We start from the raw sequence: 27,071 nt of genomic DNA, 5'->3' as shown, positions 1-27,071 counted from the left end.
TGAAACGACATTCTTTACGCTTTTTTTGTTGACAAGATGTGGAACAATTCAAACTGTAGAATGATAACTAATTGTAAACTTTAATTGAGTTGAGTTTATAGGTTTCGAAGCAGGACCTGTTTTCGTTAAAAGAATTCTTGAAAATTCTCTAAATTCTTAAAAATTCTTGAAATAACCAAATATCTTAAAAATTCCAGAAATTCTTGAAAATTCTCAAGAAGTTAAATAATCAAAATTCATGAAAATTTTCCACGAGATTCTGGCAAGTTCCCGAAATGGTTGCAATTCTCGAAATTCTTAGTTAGAATTGCAGAATTTGCAAGAATTTTTAAAAAATTATAAATTTTTGAAAATTCTCGAAAAATAAAATCCGGAAAATTGTCACTGTTTCGAACGGTTAGACGGCATGATAGAGACTGATATGCACCCAGGCTATCGGATTGTATAATGGCAACAAAAGGAAATCAAATGATATAACCAAAACGGAAATGAAAAAAACTGATAAAATTTTTTAGTTTGCGTCATAAATTTTTGTTTGTATTTTTGAACTTCGTTTTTATCCTCGTTTTACAAAAGAAAACTTCTGTTTATTATAAACATAAATAAATTTTCAAATTTGTACATACAATTTATAGATTCTCAACCATTTTTTTTATATTCGACCGAAATGAAAGCACACAGTGTCAATTCGATACGGTTAAGGGAGTTTTTCTTTCTTTCTTTCAAAAAAAAAAAAAAAATTTAAAGTAAAAATTGGAACCAAATTAAATTAATTTAAAAAAAAATAATAAGGAAAAGTAGAAACAAAGCGTTTGATTTTTAATTAATAAAAAATATAAATGTAAGAAAGTTGTTTTTGGATATTCCATCTTGCAAACTACAACAAATTTTAAATTTTTCTTTCGTTTCCTTAAAAAAAACCATTCACGTGAAAAATTGTGGTGTCAATTCGGCAAACTTTTTTCTTCTTCTTCTTCCTCTTCTTGACATTTTCCTCGAAATGAAAACAATTTTCTCCTTTTTATAGTAAATAAAGTTTTGAGAGAGTTTTTGCTTTTGCTGAACTTTTTTTTCTTTCTTTCTCTTCATTTAACTCTTTTACTCTCCCGCCCACTTCCTTTTACTGATTTTAGCCATTAGCAGCCGCTGGCGAATGCAGGCCATGCAGAGAAATGTCGGACGAACGACTGCCCGAGCGCAAACGTCGCTGGATCAACAGACTTTCACTGGGCGGTGAGAGACCGATGCCAATGTCTGACGTATCCGATTCACGCCGTTCGAGCAATCGTTCGGCGATCATACCACAATTACGCGACGACGAATTGGTCATGCATTCGTTGCGCCAGTTGACATGGTCGTACTTCGAATCGTCATTGTTGTAGCTGTTGTTGTAGCCTTTGTTGCGCTGTTGACGATAGCGCGCCGCGCCACCATAATTATTCATGTTGTTGTTGTTGTTGTGGTTAGCATTTTTGAAATTACGATAGTTTCGCTGATTTTTCGAATATCTATCGCTGGTTGCGTTGTTGCTTCGATTGCGCCAATTCTCCTCGGGGCGGATGCTCGTGTAGGTCGGCTTGTAGTAGCCGTCATTGAATGTGGAATCACGACCCGATAGCAACGGATTCGATTGTGCGGAAGCAGCATTCTTATAGCTAATGTTATAAGTATCAGGCAATTTCTCTTTCATTTCTATAATACTATCCAATGCGCCGCTCGACGAATGTGTTTCAATTGATCTGCCATTCGGTCGATGGCACACCGGATCATCGTCATTGGTTGCGTCCGGAGTGGTGGTGGTGTCGGAACCATTACTTTCGAACTCAATCGATGATGATTGGATTGCAGATGCATCTTCACCTACTTCAATATCTTCGTCACCGCTGCCCAAATGGAACTCGGCGCGTGACGGTTGGTATATGTTTGGACGTTCTTTTGTCAAGTAATCGTACTTCATCGAAAAATGCTGTAGGATTACACGTTTCACAGCCATAGCCGACTCAGCAAAGTTAGATAATTCTCGTGCTGATTGATTGCTGCAATAGGGAACAAAGAGAAGACATAGGGGAATGGTCGGATAAACGATTCGCCATATTTTGTGGATTTTCTTCGCACAACTCACCGTCGAATTATACCAGGAGTTTTCAAAGCGCGACGCCGCTTCTCAATCTTATCTTCAGTGTCTTCGACCATTTTAATCCACGGATGGTTCAAAACAGCCTCGGCACTCAGACGCTTCGGTGCTTCTTTGACAAGTAATTTACAAATCAAATCTTTAGCGTCACTGCTAACATTCGTCCATTCACTCTCAGGAAAACTGAATCGACCTGAATCGACAAAATTGAAAAACAAAATGTTCAGCACAAAAACGTTCCCACATCGTTAAATAATGTCATTTACCGGTTTGAATCGATTCGAACAGCAATTCTTGGCAACTGCGACAATTCTCCCCGCGATTCCATCCACAATCTTGCTGACAATTACCGGAAAACGGTGGATATCCGCACAGTAAAATGTAGGCAATAACACCAAGTGACCACAAGTCGCAACGCTTATCGTAGTAATTCGCCTCGCCAACAAACAGTTCCACAACTTCTGGAGCCATAAATTCAGCGCTGCCAACCTGATTGAGGAAAAAAAGGAAAAATTAATTTCTGCAGAATTTCAAGATATTTAGTTGAGTCTTATCATTCGAAAATGTGCAATAACCATTGATTCTACGCTAAAAACACCAGTGTTCGGCCATGCATCTAAGTCCAGGCATTATTTTGTTTAAACAATAGATGACCGGATACGGCCCTAATACTGATACTTTACTAAAATTTTCCATTACTTCCACATCCATTCTAACAGTATTTGACATTGTTTCCACCCACACCAACTTGAGTGAAACTTGTTTGCAGTGCGGAACGAGGATTTTTCATCAATTTTACTTTGGTACAAAAGAAGGTATGGACCACAATCGATTCGCAACATCTACACTTTCAGATAAATTTTCTTTTTCTGCAAACGGTTCGTTGTTGCATTAATTCTGTTGTTTATCGGAGCGGCATTTGCCTCCGAACCAAACCAAATCAAACCAATTTATTCCAATTGATTCCATTAAAAAATTTGCTTATTCAATCAAATTCAATGACATGAAGGTCAATGTTATTACGCAAATTTCGCACACAACTAAACAGTGAAATGCAACGAATCGGGTAATTCAATTGAGCTTTGCGTCGTTTTTTGTTAGGATTTCAGTGACACGAACGCGATTATTCGACCAGGGATTTGCTATTGGCTCGTAGTAATTTTTCCGTGAGAAGACCTGCGTCGGAATTATACTGGAAATGCTGGGAAAATGCTGCCGAAGACTGCGAGACATTATGGAATACTATGAACAATTGATTGAGTCTATTAAATTTATAATTTGTCATGTGGTGAATCTATGTCAGAATATCAGACAGTTAAATAATGTCAACGTTTGATGCTCAAGCTTTCAGACTGTGGTTGGAACTTTACCGCTGAAAACGGCACTGAAAACAGCCAAGTTTTCGACATATGGGCACTGACGATCCAAGACAAACAATAAAGTTTCCCGCACTATGTTGATCGACTTGAGCCAACTGAAATATCCCGCGAGCATTGCCCGAAAACGTTTTTCAGCACACTAATCATCAAATGAACATTTGTCCGAATTTTGTCGGGACGAGCATCAAAGTGTATTCAAAATAGATTTTCCCGAATCGTTATAATGTTTTGCCCCATAGTCTTCGTGCAAAAACATTAAAACAATTTGCGGTAAACATTTTTCGTATTTTTTTTCGTATAAATACGGAGTCGCATAAGTTCGGTTTGACAATTTTTGATACTTTTCCACTTAAAAAAAAAAATAATTAGAAAAGTAATTACAAAGAAAACGGGTTGTTACACTAGTACACGTTTGAAGATCTAAACCATCAGAAATTGAATTGATTATTCATAGCGAACAATGACTGGTGACTATATTTTCCTTTACGTTTTTTAATTAATAAAATGCTCGCGCGCGTATAAATAAAAGAAGTGAAGTGATCCGAAATATAGGAAATGTACAATAAAATCACAGCAAAATAGTAAAATTTGAATAAAGCGATTCTAGAATACTAAATAACTTATTCAAATTGCTAGTCCGAGAGTTCAACAACACATCGCGCACTCTTTTTTTATTTTGTATGGCTACACACTTCCAAGCGGCGATTTATAATATATTTTCCGATAGATTTTCTCTATATGTCATTGTGTAGTGAAAGGCTATCGTCCTATTAAGTATTTTAGATAATCAGGCGATGTTCTCTGTGTATATGAGAGATAGCAGTTTTTTTTTGCTTCTTCTATTTTTTGCTATAAAATTTTAATCGGAAAATTTTTTTTCAGCTTGCGAATTCCGATATTAGTTATTATTAGATCATCGGTCAGTGCGGAAATAACATCTAAGTTGATATTTGCTGGTGGTGAAAATGTTTGTCTTTGTTAGGACATTGCAATTTTTGGTCCCCTTGACTTTTGTTATCAATTGAACGATCACACAATAGGAAGGTTTCTGAGGAAAATTAGAAAAGAAAAATTTTGTGTTTGCAGATCAGCCAAATTCTTCTTTAAGTAGCGCGGAATCAGGTTAGGTCGGATTGATTTGTACAATGTTGAATGTTTGATACAAAATCTATTACTTCATTTGTTCAAACATTCACTTCGCTTACGTATGATGCTATAGTCAGAGCCTAGCAATGCTACGAGAACATATTGGATTTTGCAATTTTAGTAGATCACTTTCTGTGTTTCGGTATTGGTAATGCAAATATTGGGATCAATTTTATGTCAGTATGTAAGAGAGATTGTTCGGAGAACACTCACAAGTTTTCTGACCCACGGTCAACAGAGTAGTCTCTTCGGAAATCAGATGCATTTTGCATAAATATTCTGTTATCCATTGCATAACACCACCCCCTGACTAATTGAACGCTGCTATACCTCAATCGATATTGTAGCATTTTCCAATCAGCATTCAGAGCTCATATTTCTTTCTTTTGCTGTTTTTTCTTCATTTATTTTCAAAGCAACGAACACATAATTATAAACATCTCATTGTTTTGGTTTGAATTTACGTTTTAAAATTTAATTTTTTTCAATAAATAATAAGGTCAGCTATTTTCTGCCAATGAATGATTGTATACTACCGATGATGATGTTGATGATGTGCACAGACGAGAGTTGTTTTGATTGCAATTGACGTGTGCATTTGTTGTTATAGATAAATATATAAATAAATACAAAAATGTTGTGTACGACGAGCGAACAACGAAACCAGAAAGGTGTATTACTAATAAGTGTTTTTGTAAGTAGCAATTTTGTTGGTATAGTGCAACTGTGTGACTGCACAAAAAAAGGGGTGTGTCATTTACACAGAGAGTACGATTTATATAAACAAACAAATTTATAACAGAGTTGCAATTCAAAACAGCAGCAAACAAAAATAAAATATCGTACGATGTTTTCGAACACGACACCAAAAGACATTGTAGTAATATAGTTTACGCGATTCGATATTGAAACTACATTTTATTGTTGATATATAGATTGCGAAATTGCATTGCGTCAATTGTCCTACAATACTCTGACCGGAATATTGAACTCAGCCATTTAATAATATCAAAACGACAGAATATGCACTAAGCACTTCATCACAAGCACACTAATACACAAATGCGAGAGAGAGAGAGTGAGAAAAAAATGACTGGCAAATTAAATAATCAATTTTGTGTTTTCGATCGGTTGGTGTGATATGCGAGTAGAGAGCTACTTATCTCATCATCAAGTATTAACCTTATAACAAATCCGGATGATGATAAAATTGCAACGTTTTCGTTTCGTGTTTTTTTTCGACGCTGAGGTGAATCGACCAAAAAATTACAATAAAACAACAGGTCGGTCATTCACATCATTCACCATCATCGAGTACATTATTATAAATTGAAAAGCTAAACATATGTCTCTCCTTAACCAAAAATTTGTGCTCAAGATTTCGATAGTTTTCTATCACCAGTCAAAAAAAAACAAGAAATCAAAATGTTGTCAATACGATGCTGGGAGAGATGAATAATGTTTTTCTGAAATGTTTGACGTGTTGAGAAATGATTTTCGACATTTCTTGCGAACGCTGTTTAGTAATTAGAAAGTTGTCGTTTAAACGATGTTGGAATGATGCTCTGTAGATCAGTCAATTCATTCAATTTATAAGGGTTTTCCGTATTGTTCTAATATGTCGAATAATGATGCTAGTCAGATGTGTCCCAGCACTTTATTCAGGCCCTAGGACATCTTTACGGCGACGCGGTGCAATGAATATAATCGATTATTTTGGAGTGATAACAATTGCGAAATCATTTACACATAAAATGATCTTGGTCTGGGCAGATACTGAAAACAATTCATTCAAAAATCAATACGATCAACACTGTCCTCACTAAAATAAATACGTGAAATCGCTCAGTATGACACATCAGCGATATATCCATTCGAACCACGGGTTTTCCGTAATCGAAGTTGCTATAATTATCATTGTTCGATATTCTCATCAATTTTTTTTTCGCCTTACCGAAAATACACAACTACGTGTCCCCCTCATTTGCAAGTGTGTTCAATTATATTCACCCCGACTGCATCTCATTAGCAAAAAAAAAGAAACAGAAATTGCAAACAAACCTTGGCGAATATTTTTTTTTGTTGAAATAAAACAAAAATTACTCATCCCAAGCAAATAGGAGTGATGACATGGTTAAATTGTTCGTATGAAGAATAAAATTGTATGTGGAAGAAACAACATCAATAAACGAGTGACTAAAAAAAACTCGTACACATCCCAAACCACACACAGACGCAGCTAAGCAAACTCAATTGAAGGCTGATTATATTCACTAATTATTTTCCCATGGAAAAACAACTATGTAGCGAAATTGAAAACAATTTGCCAATTATTTTTATTATTTTTTTGCCTGCCTGCCTGCTAACTTGCTTGATTTCTTCTTCTTCTTCTTCTTCTTCTTCTCAAACCGAAGTTGTAAGATAACGAAGATAAGTCGTAGTATCTTTCATTATTTTATTATATTTTTTTCGTATTCCTATATATCATTAAGTTCGTTCATAGTTTGGGAATGTGGGTGTCGGTTTTGTTTTTTTTTTCTTGAATCAGCTTCTCGAGCATTACATAAAAAAAAATTGTAAACATGCAAAAATGATAGCGTATGTACAACTTTATCTAAGAATAGCGAATAACAAAATTAGGTCACTCGTTTTACTCAAAAATTTATGATTAGAGCCAGTTGAGTCGATTATTTGTTTACAATAATCCAAGAACACAGCAAAAAAAAACTGCGACGATTTATTGAATGGAATGTTTCGGAGACACGCATTGAATTATTCAAATTTCAAGAGATAAACAAACCACAGTTCTCGTTTTTTACCGAGAAAATATTTTGAATATTTTATTCGGGCAACCGCCAGATCACCTGAGAAGATTCGTTACATCGGTTTGTTTCGGCGGAAATGCAACCAAAATTTGAATTACAATTTTTTTTAAACCGATTTTGATGTAGCGCAGTTTTCGTTAAGAAAATTTTCCTATGGACATTATCTATGCAGCGTGACATGAACAAATTGTAAAAAATTGAACTAAGATTATGAGTGGAAATAGTACGTTACTGTCTTGTTGTGAAGTTGTATTTTGTATCCATCCCCGACGCCTCAACAAAAAATGTCTCAGCAAGACAGTACGGTACTTTGTTGTCTTGTGACCGGAAAATGGGAAAAGCCGATTTTGAGCAAGACAGTAATGACGTATTTTCTAGCCACAAGACAACAAACGTCTACGTCATTCGGCTACGGGAAGAGTAAATACCTAAGGGATGGGTATGATCGTATGAACTTGTGGGACTTTTCAGCACTAGTGCAATAATGAACGCAAAATTAAAATTCTTGTAACAAAAACAACATCTGGACATATTTTCCACTGGGGTGATTTAATGCGTTGGCAGGTCTCGGTTTGAAACTACGAAAACCGGCTCAAGTCATTTGTCATAACATCGTAGCCTTTAAAGACAATCTTAAAATGACGACGATTTGGGTTTCTTTATACGTATAATACAGGAAGTGAGGAATTTGTGATTTGTGACCATAGGCTTATCGGACAACTGAGGTGTAGAAGGTATGGCATATCATCAGTTTGAAAGAAATTGATGTTTTGGGATGCAAAGACAAATGAAGGCAAAAAACTTAAAATGAATTTTGAGAGTGTCTGCGGTACAACTAACTTGGACTCATATACCTTGAATGTGGAGGGACTTTGGTTTAGAGTCGTTCCACATTAGTCGTAGTGGCGGGCCTTGTCATTGACAATTTTGGAGTCTTACATCAACACCAACTCACAATATATACCGCCACTCAACTGATCCATTCATTAGTCACAAAATTTAATTTTGTCAATGCATTGCCATGATTCAGAAAAATTACACAATCTGACGATTTTATGGCACACCATCCGATCGATTTTTTCTTTACTATTTTCGAGGCCAGATCTCTAAGTGACAAATTGAAAGAAGTCACCGCGTCTTCCATTTACTAATCCTAATTAAATAAGAAACCACATCATCCATCGAAATAATAATGGAAATTCGCGGAAGCTTGTAACGTCATTTGGCACTCAACACAATAGAGAAAAAAAATTGTAAATGAAATGAGTTGATTGTATATAAGACCCCGATACATGCGACATAATATGCTAAATCATATGAAAATCTGTGCTGCATTTTATACGAAACAGCAAACAGTTTTCGTTTAGAAGCAAAAAAAACTCTCGAAAAATTATTTAATTTTAGAATTGATGTCAATAACCACACCAGTCTCTCGAATTTTTTTTTCAGTTAGAATATGCACGATATTTGATGATCAATATGTTTTTAAAACGTGGTAATGTGGTACTCGGCTATGTGGTAATGAGAGAGGAAAAGTATTTTAGGTTTGGGAAAAACCGTCCGGTTTTGAGGCACATTTTTTTCTCGCTTAAAATTATGAATCGGGCATACGGAGAGCTTGTTGTTCAGCTGGCGTAATGAGTGCATTTTCAGGAAAATATCAAAGTTAGTACAGCTGTTACACGCGAAGCGATATGATGAGGGCAATAACTCCGAGACGTTCACATTTCATCCAGTTATACGAACTTTGTAGAACTTCAGCTGGTGAAACTTAGATTGTTAATCGACCCTAATAGTTATTGATTTCACTCAATAATCGGCTAATTGATTCAATGAAATGAGCAATCATGGGGTGTTTCCTGGTATTCCCTAATTACCAGGAGAGGTTTGGAAGTCTTGAATCGTCTGAAAACTGTAAGATGGATTTCCCTTAATTTTCCAAAATTTGGGAAAAATTGCCAAATTTGCAATGCCGAAGACTGGTTTGTTAAAGCATCATGATGGAAAGAACAGGAAACTTTTTTGTTACGTGCGTCGACCGTGAGTGGATTTTTTGTGCTTGACGAAAAGAAAATGACATCAGCGCAATTTTCACATTGCATTTACGCTCTGGCGACAACAAGACCATCAGGACCATCAAGACCATCAACTAAAACATTTTCTCTTCTCGGTTTTGAATTTTTTGTGTGTGTATTTAAGTCAGGTGAATACCGATGTGTTGTTTACCTCGATATGAGTAAATTTTGCTCAGTCAAATTTTACAAAAATTTAATGAACGAAACGTGCCTGAAACTCGATCAGATAATTAAACACGCATGAAATCGTAAAATCTTTTCCGCGATGCTAAAAGATTATGATCGAATGGAAAATGTGGCATATATTCACACACTGCCGTGCTACACGTGGCAGCCGAGGTAATTAATTTTTTTTATTATTTTTTATGTAGGCGAAACTTACAAAAAAAAGCCATTCAGAACAGAGTAAATAGACAACGTGGTGAAACAGTCTCTCTTGTTGACGAAATTATTAGGTTATTGCACATTTTCAACTTAATTTTCTTTTTTCAAAATAAATAAAAAAAAATATTTAAGAGGAAAATGAAAATAACTTACCGGTGTAAGCAACTGTGGTGTTGCCGCCTCATCATTAAATTCACTCGTAAATTTAATACCCGATCCCAGATCAAAATCACAAATTTTTATCGGACACAATTGGTCCTTATTCACACAGAGAATGTTTTCGGGTTTTAAATCACGATGAGCTATGCCCTTCTTGTGCAGAAAATCTAGACCCGACGCAATTTCCTTGATAATTTGAGCGGCCTCATGTTCGGAAAAACACACGTGCTCTTGGATACGAGTGAGTAGTGGTCCCCCATTAATCTAAATGGGGAAGAAAGAAAAAATCGAGGAAATTGATCAGTACAACTGGACAACTGAATTGTATATGCTGTGCACCTACCTTTTCAAATACTAAATAAAATTTATCCTCATCTTCAAAAAATTCGATCAATTGCAGGATACCGGGATGTCCTTGACAATGGTGAAAGGTTTCAACTTCACGGAAAACTCGAGCCCTTGCATGACCAGGTATCTTGTCAATAATTTTCACAGCATATTCCAGCTCTGTGTAAATATTAATACAAGTTTGGACAGACGCGTATGCACCTTCGCCCAATATTTCACCGGTTAACTTGTACAGCTCTGTTACGAAGATGGAACGAAAAAAAATAATTCCGGCGTAAGATTAGGGTAGAAAACGATTCATCATCTCTCAAGGATTTGGAACAAAATCAAACAAAAAAAAATGCCTCGCATTGAGGGCGCATCGTGTTTGTAAAATGAAAACGCATCGCCATATCATCATTCTAAAATTAGTTGTCGTTGCATTCAAATTAATTTGTATTCGATGCAGATTATTTGCAGTGCGAGAGCTGGCTTTCGAGTTCAAATCAGTTCAATGGAACGAAAACTAATGTGACGCTAGTCGATGCATTACAAACTTACCGAAGTGCACTCACCGCGTAGATAGGCAGCGAAAAATAACAACCGAAATGCGAAAAAAAAATGGTTGATCATAAATTTACCTTGAAATGTTGAAGATTGCAACGATGAACTGGTACGTTTCTTCTTGCGTCGCTTCTTCTTCATTTCTTCCTTGTGACGATTGAAATCAGCCTGCCTTTCCGTCTCCGTCATCGTCATTACTTCGCCTGACTCATTTCCGGAAATTTCCTCGCTTGAATAACGAGTCACTTCGTTATTTGAGCCTAAATTAAAATTCAAATACATTAGACTAACGGAATAAATTTCGAATTTTCAAATTTTAAATAAGTTTCGGTTTGGTTGTTCTATTTTTTTATTTTGTAAATATATCGTGTGCTACTGAGGAGAATCAAAATCGAACAATATCGAGAATCTAAATTTCGGTTGTTAACCGATTCATAATATGAGAAAATTATAAATGCCGATTTCGACTGTGTCTAGGAATGGAAAGAATAATTTTGCTTTTTTTTTCTATTGAATATTGATAACACATGAACAAAAAAAATATTATCTCATCGGTTGACTTGTAAGTACATAAGTACACGAGCGAGTATATACCTTGTCGGTGAGATATTGTATTTATTTGACCTTCATAAATTTAAGTAGTATTTGATGTCTGGTCCTGTCTGATATGTGTTTGTGGTTTTTTTTTCTACATAAAATTGCTCGAACAGAAAATGTATATATAAATGCTCCGAGAAAACGACACCTCTTTAAATAATACGCCGTGTGTCGATTATTTTGACACATTTATTTGTTCAGTGTAACAGAGAAATATTATCTACGACGAACGAGTGAGAAAAATTCGTAAAAAAAACATTTTATTTACGAAAATTACATTTTATCAACAACAACGAAAAATTTGCAATTTACAGTCAACATTTCATCATCAAAAAAAAAATAAAAATAATTTTGACTGAAAATCTCTTGTTCTGACGCAATACAAAAAAAAACTCAGCGGCTAACCCATCGTCAGACCATACAATCTCTCTTCTATTTTCCCCCCCGGTGAAAATGTCCAAATTTTTATTGAATTCGTCTTGTCATTTAAATTAAACAAAATGGTCAGTTCACGTAGATTAAATATATTCGCGAATGAAATAAAAGAATGGCAACAAGAAGCGAATAGGAAAAAAAAATTTCGACCAAATCTATTTTGATTTGAATTAATATGATCTGTTCGACGAAAGAAAAAAAATTAGCAACGCAACGCAATTACATCAGACCATAATATCGGAGATCGGACGCAGGCAGACAGTTGTTATGTTGTTTTTATTTTCATTTGTTTTTATCTCGCAAATATTTACTACGCAGTAAATTTACTCAAAAAGTAAAATGGATTTTTGTTTTTGGTTTAATTTAGATTAGACTTACACCCAGAGAGTTTATCATTTTGGAAACAAGAGTAAGGTACCACCAATTCTTTTCGAGAAACAAACATTCGGAAATAACTTTTTTTTTTATCTTTTATTAGCCCCGTATTAAAATGTGTTATGGTCGTATGGTATGATACGAGGTTTTTTTTCGACGAACCAAGTAAATAAACAATAAAAACACAAAGCGAAAATCATTTTTTTCCTCTTTTTTTCATTATTTTTTGTTTGCATGAATTGGCAAAAAAAGCGGCGCTTTCTTTTCACCAAATTATATGATTTAAAGGGTCTTGTCTGTGTCGCTTTTCTTATAGGAAAATTGCATTGTGTGTGCAGCATGCACGCATACACAAACACACACAATAAGAGTCAACATACTGCACTCTGCAGTTGTTTGCTGACATTATTCAATTAGATAAATATCTTTTCGTGCATCATAAAAATTAATTTCAATTGAAACAACAACCAACATTCAGTCTCTACAAAGTATATGTTTCTAAATTGCAATATTGCAGACAATTGTCCAACAATTGAGCGATACTCACGCACACAATTGTCGTGTAACTCCATTTCGCGTCAACATCTAAAAGCGATAATCGATCTCGAAAAATTTGCCATATTTTAAGGTTCATGGTTTCCGATTAAATCGCAATAAATTTTGCAGTTAATTAATTCGATGGCACCGTTTTGGCAGGCAGCCATTGAGAAAAGTTAATTGATTTTTGTGTGCATTGCATTCGAGCGATTGAATCATCAGCCTATGCATAGTATCGAAAAAGCAAAGGTTTCGATTTAGGTCTTGCGTCAAACAACAGACCAAGACAAAAAAAAACGACGGGCAAGCAGCGCTAGAGTTAAAAGTTTCTCAATCAGCAATGTCATCTACCCGAATTTCCACTAACTGGAAACGATCAGAATATGATTTTTTTTATGTTTATATTTTCTTAGCGATTACTAAGCCATGCCATGAGGTCGTTTAGAGCTAATATTGTTCAACAAAAACAACAACAACAACAACCGAAATAGTTGTTGATGTTGAGTTACATAAATACTTCATAGTGATGAGCGATGCATTTATTTTTACTACAAGATAAGCGCGCCGTTATCTGGCTTTTCGGTTGATTAATTGTATAATTTAGCATGTCAGCTTCCATTATTATCGCAAAACATTTTTTATTGAGATAGTTTCACGTAAATACCAAGCGAAAAGTTACTCCCTTTGACGTAGATATGTAAGGTTCTTAGCCCGAGCCGGTACTGAGGCATGTTTGAGCACGTTTTTTTATCGCTCGCTGACTTATGAAATATGATCTGGACGCAAGGATCGTATCTACGAGATTTGAACCCTACGGTTACCACACACCAACCGAGAACCTTTATACTGAGTCAAAGACTGAATCATTGCGTTCTTAATCCCGTCAGAGGTTATTTCGAACCGTTGTTACAGTTGAAAAAATCCAGGTGGTATTAAAATACGTTCATGAATTTCTAACCGTCCCTAACAAATCGAATGCAATCCCAGGTGTGACCTAAAATTTTAATTGCAAATTTTTATTGTGTTAAAGAATTATGAAATTCTCGAATTTAATTTTCAAGAATAGGTTCTGCTTCTTTCTTGGACTTGTTAGACATAGAATTCATCATGAATTCAGAAATCCGAATGATAAACGTGTTAGAGGTAACATTTTCTTCGAAAAAACAGCTTCAGTGCAGTCTAAATCTTTTCGACTGCGCTTCGACTGCAATGGCTTTCTAATGATCAAATCTAATTGTATATACCTCCTCAGTATTGAGCTGCCAATTAGAGAAGAAAACTGCATTTGATATTAAATCGAAACCGAAAAAAAAATCACTCGACTACGTCGTACCTAGAGTGTGCAAAGAAAAAAAAACGTATCGGCGTTGAATGCAAAAATGAATGTAACCCACTAAACGCTAACTAGGTATATAATATTTATCCAACTAATATAAAATCGGAGAAAAATATTTTTGTTTTGCAGCTCAATTATTTAATCATCCGATCGGTATTATAATGTATACAGACAGATATTTCAATGACGGGTTTACGTCATTTGCACAATTTTATTATTTTTAGATTTGTTAAAAGTTATTTCCATTTAAATTCTAACTTAAACTTTTCGGGTTATTTTATCGGCATTAAAGCCTTCGAAACATCTGAATTTTATTTGCTTTTACTTTAACTTGAGTTTGGGTGCCACTTTTGTACACCCATAGCAGTTAAGTATGACAGCAAAAATTGTAATGTATGTAACTCAATTTTATTGAATTGAATTTTGAATTGGTGCTGCTGCTGTGGCTGGCTTCTATGTGTGATAGTTATAATAAAAATATGTGTAGTAGAGATGTATTGCCACATGTTGAACACACCAACCTTGCAGAGCATGCATAGAAATAAAATAAAAATCTGCAGTCCATTGCCCTCATCAATGGCGCTGTATTATTTTGAAAAATATGTGTATGCGACGATGATGATAAGTTTTTATTCATTTTACAATTATTTAATAGTTTTTCTGCATGCAGTGTGTTCGGGGCACCGCGATAAGCATACACTTCGCTCGCACACCAAGCGTATGATATATACTGTTTTAGAGTGAAAAAAGAAAAAGAAAAAAAGTTTGCCGATAGAAACGAACACCATTTTTCAATTGCACAATCTCTGGGTGATTAACATTTTTTTTGTCAGACATTTTCTTTGTTTGATTACTGATGAAAAAAAAAGTTATTTTTGAAAGAAAAAATTAAGCAACTCAACCCAAACCGAAGATCTTAAATAGAAATGAATAAAGGCAATTAATGGGTGTTGTGTACGTGTAGCACAATATTATGATTAGTGCAACCACAAAATTTCTTTCTTTCGAATTGTTTCCATTTCGCGATGACACGGCACTTTTCATGATGCGTAATTTAAGAAAAGAAAAAAAAAGAAAGAAAAGAAAAGAAGAAATTGAAGATGGCATTAAACTTCCGTGAATCATTTAGACGAAAATATAATTTTGTCGCTGATGTGTAAACAAAAAAAAAGTAAATGGATTGAATCGTTCAAAGGATGTACGCACACAATGCTTTTCATACGAAAGATACGACATATCAGTCGTGAAGTGGTTAGCAATCGAGCACATTATTGCTAAAGCACATTCATTTGTTTGAACAAAAATGGCAACAGAAATGCAATCGTTTTGTTGCAAATGTTGTAGGATCTTCAGACATTTCAAAAATGAAGAATGCGCTTCATGATTTTGTTTTATTTCGAAGAATTTAATTGGTATTCGCACCATCGAACACGCCCACAAAAAAAAGGTCAAACGAATTTGTGGATCAAACCGAAGAGTGTGACTTCGAAGAGGCATTTGAGTTTTTATAGTTTCAAACGCCTAGACTTCTCTGAGAACATCTCAGATACATCTGAATCCGATTTACTAGTAGATCAGATAAAGTTGCATGGACCTGTGCTATAGATTTCGAAAGAAAATTTCGTTCCGGCATGCGTGATCCACACATTTTAAAGTGGGTGAAAAGTCAAAGAGAACAATTTTGGGAACAATCGAGAAAATGATCATTTCGTTGGGGGCTCAGTCTGCTTTGAACACCACCTGGTTACGATATACTACCATATAATGTCCGGAAAGCCTTTTCGTTGTCATAGCGGTTCTCCCGATCGATTTAGGCACAAATAGCCAATTTTTTTGGGAATTTCATTCCTGAAAATTCCACAAAATCCCCAAATTTAAACTTAGAAATTTTAAAGAATTTTTAGGAAATTTACCCTAATTTCCTAAAAATAGGCCCTGTGTGATTCTCATCTTCCGTCAAAAACGTTGTCATCTTCAATATGTTGATCCGATTGAAAAGTGTTAAAGAAAGCACACTTGACAAATAACATTGTTGTCAAGTGCAGCCGAACAAAATCGTTTAATGCATTAATCCCGAGCTTAGCTTATCTTTTCTCAAAGTGGATTCATCAGCGGTGTATCAATTATATAATCCTATTGTTTTGCACAATACACAATGGAGGTTGGTTCCCATACGGCGATCGCAGTTTTGATGTTGATTTTTTTTTATCGTTTGAAAAATTTTCGACTCTGCGAGCCACATACAAACGATATATTTTTATAATAGAACAATCAAGTTTCAAGTAAAAGGAACGGTTTTGCATTTAATTTGTAATTTTAATGTAAATTCAATTGAATGAAATGAAGAAGAGCACGGTCAAACCTGTAACTATATATAACAGCATAGACAACTCACTTCACATATTTATATCTGAACAAAGTATAGTCAAATGTGAATGTAACCAGAAGTACTTAAAGCGGGCGCGTTATCAGTATACATTTTATTGGCTACATTGACTGCAAACAATTTAAAGTTTTCCCAATGTGACCTCTTGATAAAAGCTTTCAAAGTTGCCGTTTTAACATATCTTTAGCATTACAGTTCAAATTGTGGCGACATTTTATAAAATTAGAAAAGAAACACAATAATGATGCCGAGGAGGTCTGCGTTAAACAGTTTGTTTGTTGACTTTTTAAAAGTCAAATTCGGTTCAGACATAAATATAACAAAAATTTGCAACTGTTAATAGTATTGAGTCGATAATATTGACTCTATTCGATAATTGAGTGAAGAAAACAAGACATGTTCCGAAAATGAAAAGAAAAAACGCAAATTGTTGTTGCTCGAAGTATCGTGACATTATTTTGATTAGGCGCACTAATACGCAAGTAAATATTCACTTAACTTTTATGATAATTCTAAAAACCAAGCCCGTTTATTAGATGAGTCGGTATATATATACAGTCTTAATATATATTGCATATACCCAACAAGAAAAAGACTTACTTTATGTGTGAATCTACACCATGTCGTTTCTCATTTCTCTAATAGCGCGATGAGTTAAATTTTTTTTTTACATTTTATATTCTACAAGGCCGACTCTACCGGCTTTGTTAAATACCATAAAAAAAAGATTGTATATAGCGAAATGCGCAGTATTTTTTTCGAAGTCAAATAAACTCGAAAACATTATTTTTTATTTGTGCAAATTTGACTTTTACATACACGCGGAATGTAATACGTAAAAAACACTACACACATTTTGTGTGCGGCCGGTTTCATTGGTATTGGTTAGATTTCACGCCTTAACGCAAATATTTATTCAAATTTGATAGAACTTGGGATACAAAAACATAAGAAACTTTTTTTTTCTTTGTTAAGTCGGTTTTTAGTGTACAAAAAAACCACTCCATGATGGTCATAATATACGAGCTAATTGCGCTTTGCATAAGTGATATGGTATTCAAAAGCGTACAGCTCTTTGCTACTTTTTTTAAGTAAGAATTTGCATCAAAAAAACATTTTATTTTAGAGACCGGTGAAATTTTCCCGTATGCCCTGGAATGAAACGATAAAATCGAGTATTCGAATGGCACGATTTAAATGTGGGATTGATCGTACTTGTTCTGAAACGATCTCTTTTCCAAATTGATTTGTGTTCCGTATGTTTAACGCACAGCAATAATTTATGTGTTTTCGTGGCATTTTAAGGTCGTAATAATTTTTGCAGTAGAAATAAGTTTGGTGGCTAGACCAGACAAAGTCGCGATGTTACAGCAATATCTTAGGGAAACGTGATTTTTAGTTTACTTACAGTCGACGTTAGTGAAATTTAGGCATTGTTAGATCAGTTTGGTTTTTATGAGCGGACCATGTGAAAAACACATCGACTGTAAATATACTTTTACATGTCGGACTACTTTTGGGAAAGTGTTTTCTCAGATTTTCTTGAATTAAAAAAAAAACAAAAAAAATCGGGAAAATTTGGAAAAATGTACGAAATTTTGGGAAAATATGGGAAAATGTTTTGCCGAAAATAATCTCTAATGTAAATGAATATTTAAATAAACTGGAAACTGTGTTTGGAATTTTCCATCCATTACTTTAAGCGTAACCAATGAATTAACAGCGTGAACAGAATTTCGTCAATGGAAAAGTTATGAGAACGAGTCACGTCTCAAAATCGATACCAGTCTTACATCTATGACGTAAAATAGCACCATTTCGTTACCAATATCATTTCGATATCAATAATACCTATTTGAGCCATGGACCTATTGAGCCATGGACCTATTTTTTTCTTGTTCAATCGATTTAATTAAAACATGTGCACATTCTGGCTTCGTTCGTAGTATAGTCCGCTTTAAACAACAACCAAATTGCGTGCAATTTAATTATCTGTTTTTTTCAGTAACAACTTCATCACGTCCGTCATCAACAACATGAAATATGTACCACCTATTGACATTTTTTCCCCTCTCATCTTCTTCTTTACGTTTTACTACCAGCTTGACAACATTTTTTTTTTAAATGATTTTATTCACAAATCTTTTCAGCCAAATCTTTGTTGCCATAGTATGCAAATCATTTTTTTTTTCTTAAATATGCGAAATGATGAGATTTTGCATAAAAACTTCATTTTTTCCGTCTTTAAACTGGATCTATGACAAATCCGAGAAAGAGATAGGTATTATGACTTTTCGGGTTAATGAATGTGTATAAGAATTGAATTTAAAAAAATCCCGAAAATTTTGAACGATTTTTGATTGATGTTCGATATGGGATACAAACGCGAATTTTTTAATATTATCTGTCGAAAAATGTCGTCGGTGTTAGACATTCCGATATGAAACTAATATACAACCGTATGTTTGTTAAATATAGCTGGAATAAAATCTGATCGAAAAACAAAATTATTTTCACATTTTCTAAATATCTCGGTTCGTTGAAAGTCGTCGAAATTGAAACATGTTGGCATAAAATGCAAATTGATATACACATCAATCGGATAACCATTGAAGATTTTTCTGATGACAAGATTATCATTTTCTGTAAATTGAGCAATCAACGTTTGAACAAAATATATAAATTTTAACCGCAGTTAATATACCAATCACATTACATATACTGGATTCATTTTCCAATGGACTACATTTAACGTGTAATATAAAGTGAAAAAAGAAAAATATAATAAATTTGTGAAATATGAAACCAGATCTGTCACTGCTAATCCACCCACAATATGTATAGCTGGAATTTATTACGGTGAACTATTAAATTTTCTCCGATTTAATTTTTTTTGTTGCAAATTCTGCCTTTCCGCTACGAAAGAAATGAAACTAGAAAAACTAATATGACTGTTTACCGGTTCTGCTTTTACATCCTGCTAAACACGACTCTATTTTGTTGATTGTTTTTCATATTTTTGAATAATTCCAGTTAGAAATACACTTACAGTGTGAACAAACAGTGAATTCATCACTCTAATAAGTTTATAAAGCAAAAATTTTAGTTAACTTTTTGTGTGTGTGCAAAATTTCGAAAATTCAATTTGCAAATTTCACATTTTAAAGTCAATAATAAAATTGCAGCCAAAAGTGTTGCTATTTTCGGCTAGTGTACTGTTTGTGTGTTTGTACATACACACATTCTAATTAGACCGATACAAGACTTATTTGATGTCAAATCGTCAAACTAGAACTCATAATGTGTTATGTACTTATGGTCGATATTTATGGTAAATAAATAAACAAGAACGGGATGTGGTTCGCAACATAAATATTATTCCACTACAAGCAATATGAATCGTTTCAGGGGGCACGAGATTAATAATACGCGTATACGCCGCACCGAAACTGGTATTTGACTTTTTGATTACGCTTATCTCTCACTGCGTACACGAAAGAAGAATAAGAAAAAAAAAACGTGCAACGGATTTAACATGCCATTTATTTGGCGAGAAAATACTTTAAGTGAAAAACTGACATTTTTCTGTGCAGTCACCTCTTTCCGTGTATTTAAGTAAAAGTTTGGTCGCGAACACAGACTGAATCTCTAAACACATATTCCTCTTCGGTGTACTGCATTCGTTGTTGTTATAATAAAATGTTTTCTGCCATAAATTGATATTACAGTTACAGAACGACCTGACCACCCACCGATTAGTTTAAGGTATAGAAAATAAACATTTCAGAATATGGAAACTAATATATAAGACGATCAGGCAAATTGGATTCGCGCCATACAGTTATTATGAGCACGAAGCAACTCGAGGCACGGTACCTACTAATAAAAATTCGTAAAAAGCAAAATTATTTGCTAGATTCAAGCTGGGTGTTGTATGCAACACAACGTGTATGTAACTTGAATCGTGTGCTTCTTTTTACTGGTCTTGTTACCCGTGGTATGGACTTAATTTCATCATCATAACAACTATTATAATTATCATCATGCATCACCATGCATCTAAAATAGTTGGCGATAAATGCAGCCAATTACATTTTATAGCCAGCGACTCTTTAACAATTTCGAAACTACTCGAAGTCTTTCCATTGATTTTGATTCATTCAACTGCCGCCCTATTGCAATTCGAAACATTTTCTTGCGAATATGAGCTAATATGAACGAGCGATACAGATAACCGCATCTTCCTCTCTCGAAGGCGAGGATTTTTTTTTCTTTAATTAAAAACGTTTCTCGAGTAGAATTTCAAGTCGAGTAGCTTCGGATGCATAAAATATTATTTTGTAGATTGAGAAAAAGACACTGCGTGTGTGAGTGAGTGTGTATGTCTATCGATAAATCAATCGAAGTATCGGCAATATAACCCCGAAGACAATTTAAAACTTTGTATAATTAACAGCAGAAAATACTATAATTTCAATTAAAATGGAAAACACATCTCAGTTGTATAAAGGTAAGTGGAGCGATCGTTTCTAAATGAACAAAACGGTTATTACATATTGTGTGTGGTTGACTTGACACATACGCAAAATAATTTTATAAATTGGTATTCCTGGAGAAAATCGCACGGAAACGAGTGCTATACAATCTTGCTGAATGGATGGGGTAGATAGGGGCCGAGACTTTACACTACCAATTAGAATGGCATTAATTCTACGACTTGTATATTCGAGAATCAGTGGGAATCAAATAAGGGTAATCATACTGATCAATTCAATTCTGAATGAATGAAAAAAATGGAACCATCGGATCTCAAATGGGGCATAGAATTTGAACATGTTTTTTTATTGAATGGTTTATCGTGTCAGTCAGTTTGAAATTTCAAAATTTGACTTATCTGACAAGGCAGACTTTTCAAGTCAATATGGAGCACAGGCTTCATACAGAGTGGGATTATTCCGTTCGACAGGGCTCTTCATTTTTATCAATGATTAAAGCCTTCATCAAGCCGGTTTACCAAGAGGTCACTTTAATTTAGTTGCCACTCGATCAATAGTTAGAGTAAGATTGCTCTGTGAGATGGTGAAATGGTGATTTTCGATATATAAACATTCCGACATCATCAGCGGTACGATGCATTATGTTTTTCATTGAGTCACGATCAAATATGAAAAGATGTTGGAATTGCATTAGCGTTTTAGTGTTTCTTATTTATCTGCAGGCGATTTTTCGTGTCAATTTCGCGTTGTAAACTAAGCGGCATCTGAAGCGATTGCTAACTGTCTCTGATCAGCTCTAATTTCATACATTCAGACTTTGATTCAGACATTGAGTCTCACTGCCAGATTATTAAACTTTCGAAATCGCTTCGTATCAATCGTCTGCTACAAAGATAGAAAAACTAAATTTTTTCCCTTCTATTTTCTAATGTACTTTGTTTTCCACATCACAAGTATAAAACGCACACGACCAATCTGTGTATATGTATATATACGTTGCAAATTTCGATAAAAGATGCATCAAGCAAGACCCTAACAACTGGTTCAAATTGAAATTTATCTCTTGTGTTCTTTATCCGACAATATTTTATTGAATTGTAACTTTCAACAAACTCAAATCATTTTCTGTTAACTCGGCTAAACGCATCCACACATTAGGAAATGCTGATGTCCAACTACAACACGAGTAAAAGGGAAAAAACTCGCCGCGTAGACTACTTAAATGAATTCACTTTCTTTGAACTGTTGGATTTTATTTAAAAAAGAGTCTGTGGGTATAAAACTTCTAGTTTACAATAATTTCGAACTGCAAGATGTGTTTTTAAAATAAGTTCCTCCGATCAAATAACGAACAAGAAAAAAAAACAACAAAAAACCGGTCATTTAATTGAAACAAAACCGAATGATTTACAACTCACAGAGCCAACATACGATCCACTATAAACGTAAAAGAAAAGAAAAACCAGAAGGTTTTTTTTTGTTGAAACCAACACTCTTTTTCATCAATGTGTTATACGAACGTTCGTCTTCCCGTACTCACACAAAACTTCAAATGTTAATTTTCACAGCCAAGAGAGAAGCTGGTTTAGGGTTAATATAAAAAATCGCGAACAATAGAAAAATGTTGCAACAAAGAAAGCGCAGTGTTATGACGCATTCCTTGTTGTTATTATTTGCTGTACCTTGATAGGGAATCATCTGTTCGCAACATCGACGACAAAGCGTCGTCCTTTGTGGATTTTCTTGTTTAAAACAAATAAAGACTTTCTATCAATCTGTTTAAAATAATTGGCTCAGTAGAAGCAATACCCATCCCTTCCTAGTGAAATGATAAGTCGTTTGCAAGAAAGTTATATGTACAGAAGGAGCTGTCGTTTCGGCTATATGAAAACGACCCCAAATTTTCAGTCAGTTCACAGAAATTAGTATAGCCGAATAAAATCGGTGAGGTCAAACTCTTTCATTGCCTGTTAAACATTCCTGATCTTTTTGGACTCTTTTTTATTGCAAAAACAACGAAAAACCTTTTATTTTTTGTGTAAACAATATAGAGTACGACTGTTACACGTCGCTTCGTTTTTTTTTAAGAACATCTCATTGGGATTTACATATTAATACATAATGTCGCGGTAGGTTAACTCTATCGGTAACAAGAAGACAATCGATTTTAGATGTTTTTTTACTTTAAAATGTTTCAAATTAACGAAATTGTGCAATACGTCTTGTATATGTACATATATGTATAATCTGCTATTGCATTTGTGTGTTTCGTATATAAATTGGATGGAAAACCTCTAGAACAAACCGATCCATATATGATTCCCACTTACACACAAAGGGAAATGTCTGCCTATTACCTTTTTTTTCAGTTAAACTACGTTTGTAAGAAGAAGGTACATACAGAAACAAGAATATTTCTCTGTTGTTATTACATTTATATATATTTAGTGTAATTTTATGTGCTTCGAAAATAATGCCTACGTGACAGTCAATGCGTATTATATCTCTCTATACCCATTTTATATAGCGAACTTCAGAGTTTTTTATTATTATGATTCGTTTCTATATAGAAGGTTGTGAATCAAATTCAATTGGTATTGGTGTAAAAAAGTGCGCCGATGTATGTGTGTGCCGACACAAATTAGGTTTGTTTGTATATATGGATTCTAACTACGTAATAGAAAATGAAATTGCAGTCTGTGTAATATTTACAATTATAATAAAGGATACGGGCAACAAAATGTTCCACGGCGAATGTACGCGATAATTGCATCAGATGAAGGAGAATACGGTTTGGACTATATTCAACTGATAGGACAAATGTGGTTTCAAAATCGGTTGATTAGATTGACACGGACAATTTCAATTTTTGTCGCACATTGCATTATAGTCATTAGAAATGATTTTTCCTGTCATAGAGCAAAAATATACCTACCAGAATTGGCTTCGGATGATCTTTCTTCCAAAATACGTTCAACCATTGTGCAGCTGTTTGTATGTATTGGAAATTTATATTATTCAAAATTGAATTTTATTTTTTCTTTGATTTTAACACCAGTTACGATGTTATTCAATTTTAACTTTTTTTTAACAAATGGGGTATAAAAAACGAATTTAAAAAAAATTAATGGCAAACGATCACAAAAATTAATATATTCACTACCCTGCCTCACTGGATTTATTCTTTTTAGATTTTTTTTATACAATTTAAATCACTCCAAAAACTCGCACAACATTTCTTTCGAAAACGATGTTAAAATAATCGCTAAAATAGCGGACAAAGGCCGATTCTCTCATTTGATGATTATAGCTACCGCTCCATTTTTCTGTACTTCCAATCGATCCGACTGAATATTCCCGACTGACAAAAATACTGACATCACCTAACTGACATTACCCGCATTACGCTATTGGTGCGGTTCGGATTTGTATGCATAGATGGTGCTGTTGATAGTGTGCGACGAAGTAATTTTCCATATTGCGTTGCTTATAATACACCTCTTATGAAGTATAGTGAGTACGTACCGTACGTACACTGATAAAATTAATGAGTACGCTAGGTACGCTACAATACCCAATGAGAGCCATCTAACAAAATTTATAGTTTTCATAATTTTTTTTGTTATTTTGAAAACATAAAGTTTAATGTCTGTTTGTGGGATTGTTCGTTTGTTCGCCCAAAGGAAAAAAGAAAAACTCTCTTTTTATGTTTCACTTTCATGCGTTATTTAACGCGTTAATTTTTGTTTTGTGTGTCTGCGTTGTGGATGCATTTGGATGCAACCTTTAGCGATATCAGTTATTTTGTAATACAAGTAAGATGAAGAGTTGCGTCACGTTTACCCTTTAAGGGTTTTTTGACTGATTTCAGATTCACTAGAACTTAAATAATTTTCGTTTTATGACACTTTTCAACGCTAATGATTTTTGGTAAAATTTTCTTTTTAAAATTGTTGTTGTCTAATGTACATAGCGTTGCGTCATTGTTGGTGATATTGTTTGTAATTATTTCAGAATGTATATGATAACTAAGGTCTTAGCCGTTTTATTGAATCTGTATTTTCAAGTAGCACTTGTGCACTTTAACAGTAGTCGTTGAAAATTTAAGTTTTCTTTTTATTTACTTCTCATCGATTTTATTCATTCATTGAGGATTCGAGTATAAATTTCAAAATTACCGACTTTTCTTACCTAATCATGAATGTTACTGCAGTTTAAGATTGTATTCAAAGATGGTACTGGTAGTGTGCGACGAGAAAAAATTTCCATTGAGTGTCTAGTACAAGAAAGATTGACAACATGCCATCTGTGAATGTCGCATTGGCCGACATCTAGGGCGAAATTTACAAAATGAAATGAAACTGGAAAATTTAGACAAAATGATGCCATATCGTCGATCTTTACTTCTTTACATATCTTATTGTTGTTAATATAGGTTTGTTGTAAGGATAAATAAAATGTCAAATTTCATCCATAACCTCATCAATATTTATGTAAAAAAAGTGAAAGCTGATCTACGTGGACGGAATCATGTGAAAATTCGTGTTAACACTTATTCGGAACCATAGAGTTATACTCGATAGGTGACATGGCTGACGCTAATCGGGCACCCAAAAAAACATGGGCATCTCTCGCGCAACCATGCCATCTCTCGAGTGTAATTTTTTTAGAACAAACTACTGTAAATAAGTAAAAAAAAAAATAGATGAAACCACGGCAGAGTAAAGTAAACCAGGCAGGAGCGCATGTTTTGACCAGGGACCTGTTATATCTAGCCTTTGTGGTTTGCGAATAAAATTTTTCATTTTATGTCAGTGTTCATTTGAGTACATTTTCATACAGTGTATCAGGTCCCTTTTTTGATGTTTCAAAAATGAACCGCTCCTGCCAGGTTTATTTTACTCTGCCGTGATGAAACTGAAACATTAATAAAAGCATGAAAATAAGATGTCGTTACATCAAATGGCTAGTTTTGCTAAAATTCGAGTAGGTTCGACTTTACTACTGTCTGTAAATTAAACCCATGCACCAAAAGCATTTGAGTCGCCCCTCCTAATGTTTCATGAGTTCTCTCAGATGCAACGAAATTTTAGCATACACTTGCTTCAGCTGTTTTTCAGCTGATCCACACAAACAATCAAAACTGTTTATTATCAATGTTTATACGGTTGAAGCTGCTACACGCACGCGCGTGGTAGTGGTAAAACCGTGTAAAGACGTATGAACAGCTTTAATTGTTTGTGTGGATCAGCTGAAAAAAGTTTGAAGCAAATTCATGATGAAATTTCACTGCTTCTAACTAGAGATTCGATCTTTATTTTATAACTTTGAAGCATAATCCTTACCAAGGCAATATCACACCGTTTGTTAGAGCTGCCTTGTCCTTACTCTTTATTTTACGTGTCTCCTTTTTCATTCAGGTGTTTCCTGACAAAGTCATACAAAAAATTTAGTGCATGTCCTAAAAATCTCAGTATGGAATTGGTCAGATAAATAATGTCAGAGATTATAGATGACCAAGAAGTAATAAAAAATGATTTTTCATAGGAAATGCATATTTTGCGTTTATGTTTACTGACCACACCTACCACATAATTGATAGAAAGTTTCGGTGCTCAATGTGATCTCTTTGGACGGTAACATTTTGAATTGAACGTGAAAAGGGACATGACCAACGCACTTCAATCATGAGTGACATTACTGGACTGGCTCGAAAAAGCCATTCAAAAAGCCTACAAATTAAAAATTCTCATACAAAAATCCAAAAGGTTCATCGGGAATGATCCGAATTCACCGTATGGCCAGTCCGGGCCTGATGAATGATCATAGTGGTTAGCTGCAGAAAGTACTCTTTTTTATATGGAAAGGTTTTTACAATGTTTTACGTTTGTATGATAAACTGTCCAGTTTCAGTAC

At 34.4% G+C, this 27,071-nt stretch overlaps 1 protein-coding gene and 1 long non-coding RNA gene across 2 annotated transcripts; one reads left to right on the top strand and one right to left on the bottom strand.

Moving 5' to 3' along the window:
- Window positions 1-727: 727 nt before the first annotated feature.
- LOC119068335 (MAP kinase-interacting serine/threonine-protein kinase 1) lies at window positions 728-24,534 on the bottom strand. Its single transcript, XM_037171893.1, has 7 exons — window positions 24,091-24,534; window positions 11,071-11,253; window positions 10,446-10,687; window positions 10,097-10,366; window positions 2,401-2,623; window positions 2,123-2,327; window positions 728-2,036 (listed from the first exon to the last, which is right to left on the bottom strand). Exons 1-7 carry the CDS (start codon window positions 24,134-24,136, stop codon window positions 1,130-1,132), a joined length of 2,076 nt encoding a protein of 691 aa, XP_037027788.1. The 5' UTR covers window positions 24,137-24,534; the 3' UTR covers window positions 728-1,129.
- On the top strand, window positions 23,458-24,237 carry LOC119068341. The gene is made up of 2 exons (XR_005086142.1): window positions 23,458-23,800; window positions 23,881-24,237. It is a non-coding gene; the product is annotated as an uncharacterized LOC119068341 (long non-coding RNA).
- Window positions 24,535-27,071: the final 2,537 nt, after the last annotated feature.

The sequence above is a fragment of the Bradysia coprophila genome (genome assembly GCF_014529535.1).
Source record: "Bradysia coprophila strain Holo2 chromosome X unlocalized genomic scaffold, BU_Bcop_v1 contig_173, whole genome shotgun sequence".
Taxonomy (NCBI): Eukaryota; Metazoa; Arthropoda; class Insecta; order Diptera; family Sciaridae; genus Bradysia; species Bradysia coprophila.
This window is presented reverse-complemented; position numbering and strand designations above follow the sequence as displayed.

Coding starts and splice junctions, on each gene's coding strand:
- LOC119068335 (XM_037171893.1), bottom strand. CDS start 24,136: ATGGTTGAACGTATTTTGGAAGAAAGATCATCCGAAGCCAATTCTG. Junction 10,367..10,445: donor TTTATTTAGTATTTGAAAAG/GTAGGTGCACAG, acceptor TTCCCCATTTAG/ATTAATGGGGGACCACTACT. Junction 2,624..10,096: donor CACCACAGTTGCTTACACCG/GTAAGTTATTTT, acceptor TTCCTCAATCAG/GTTGGCAGCGCTGAATTTAT.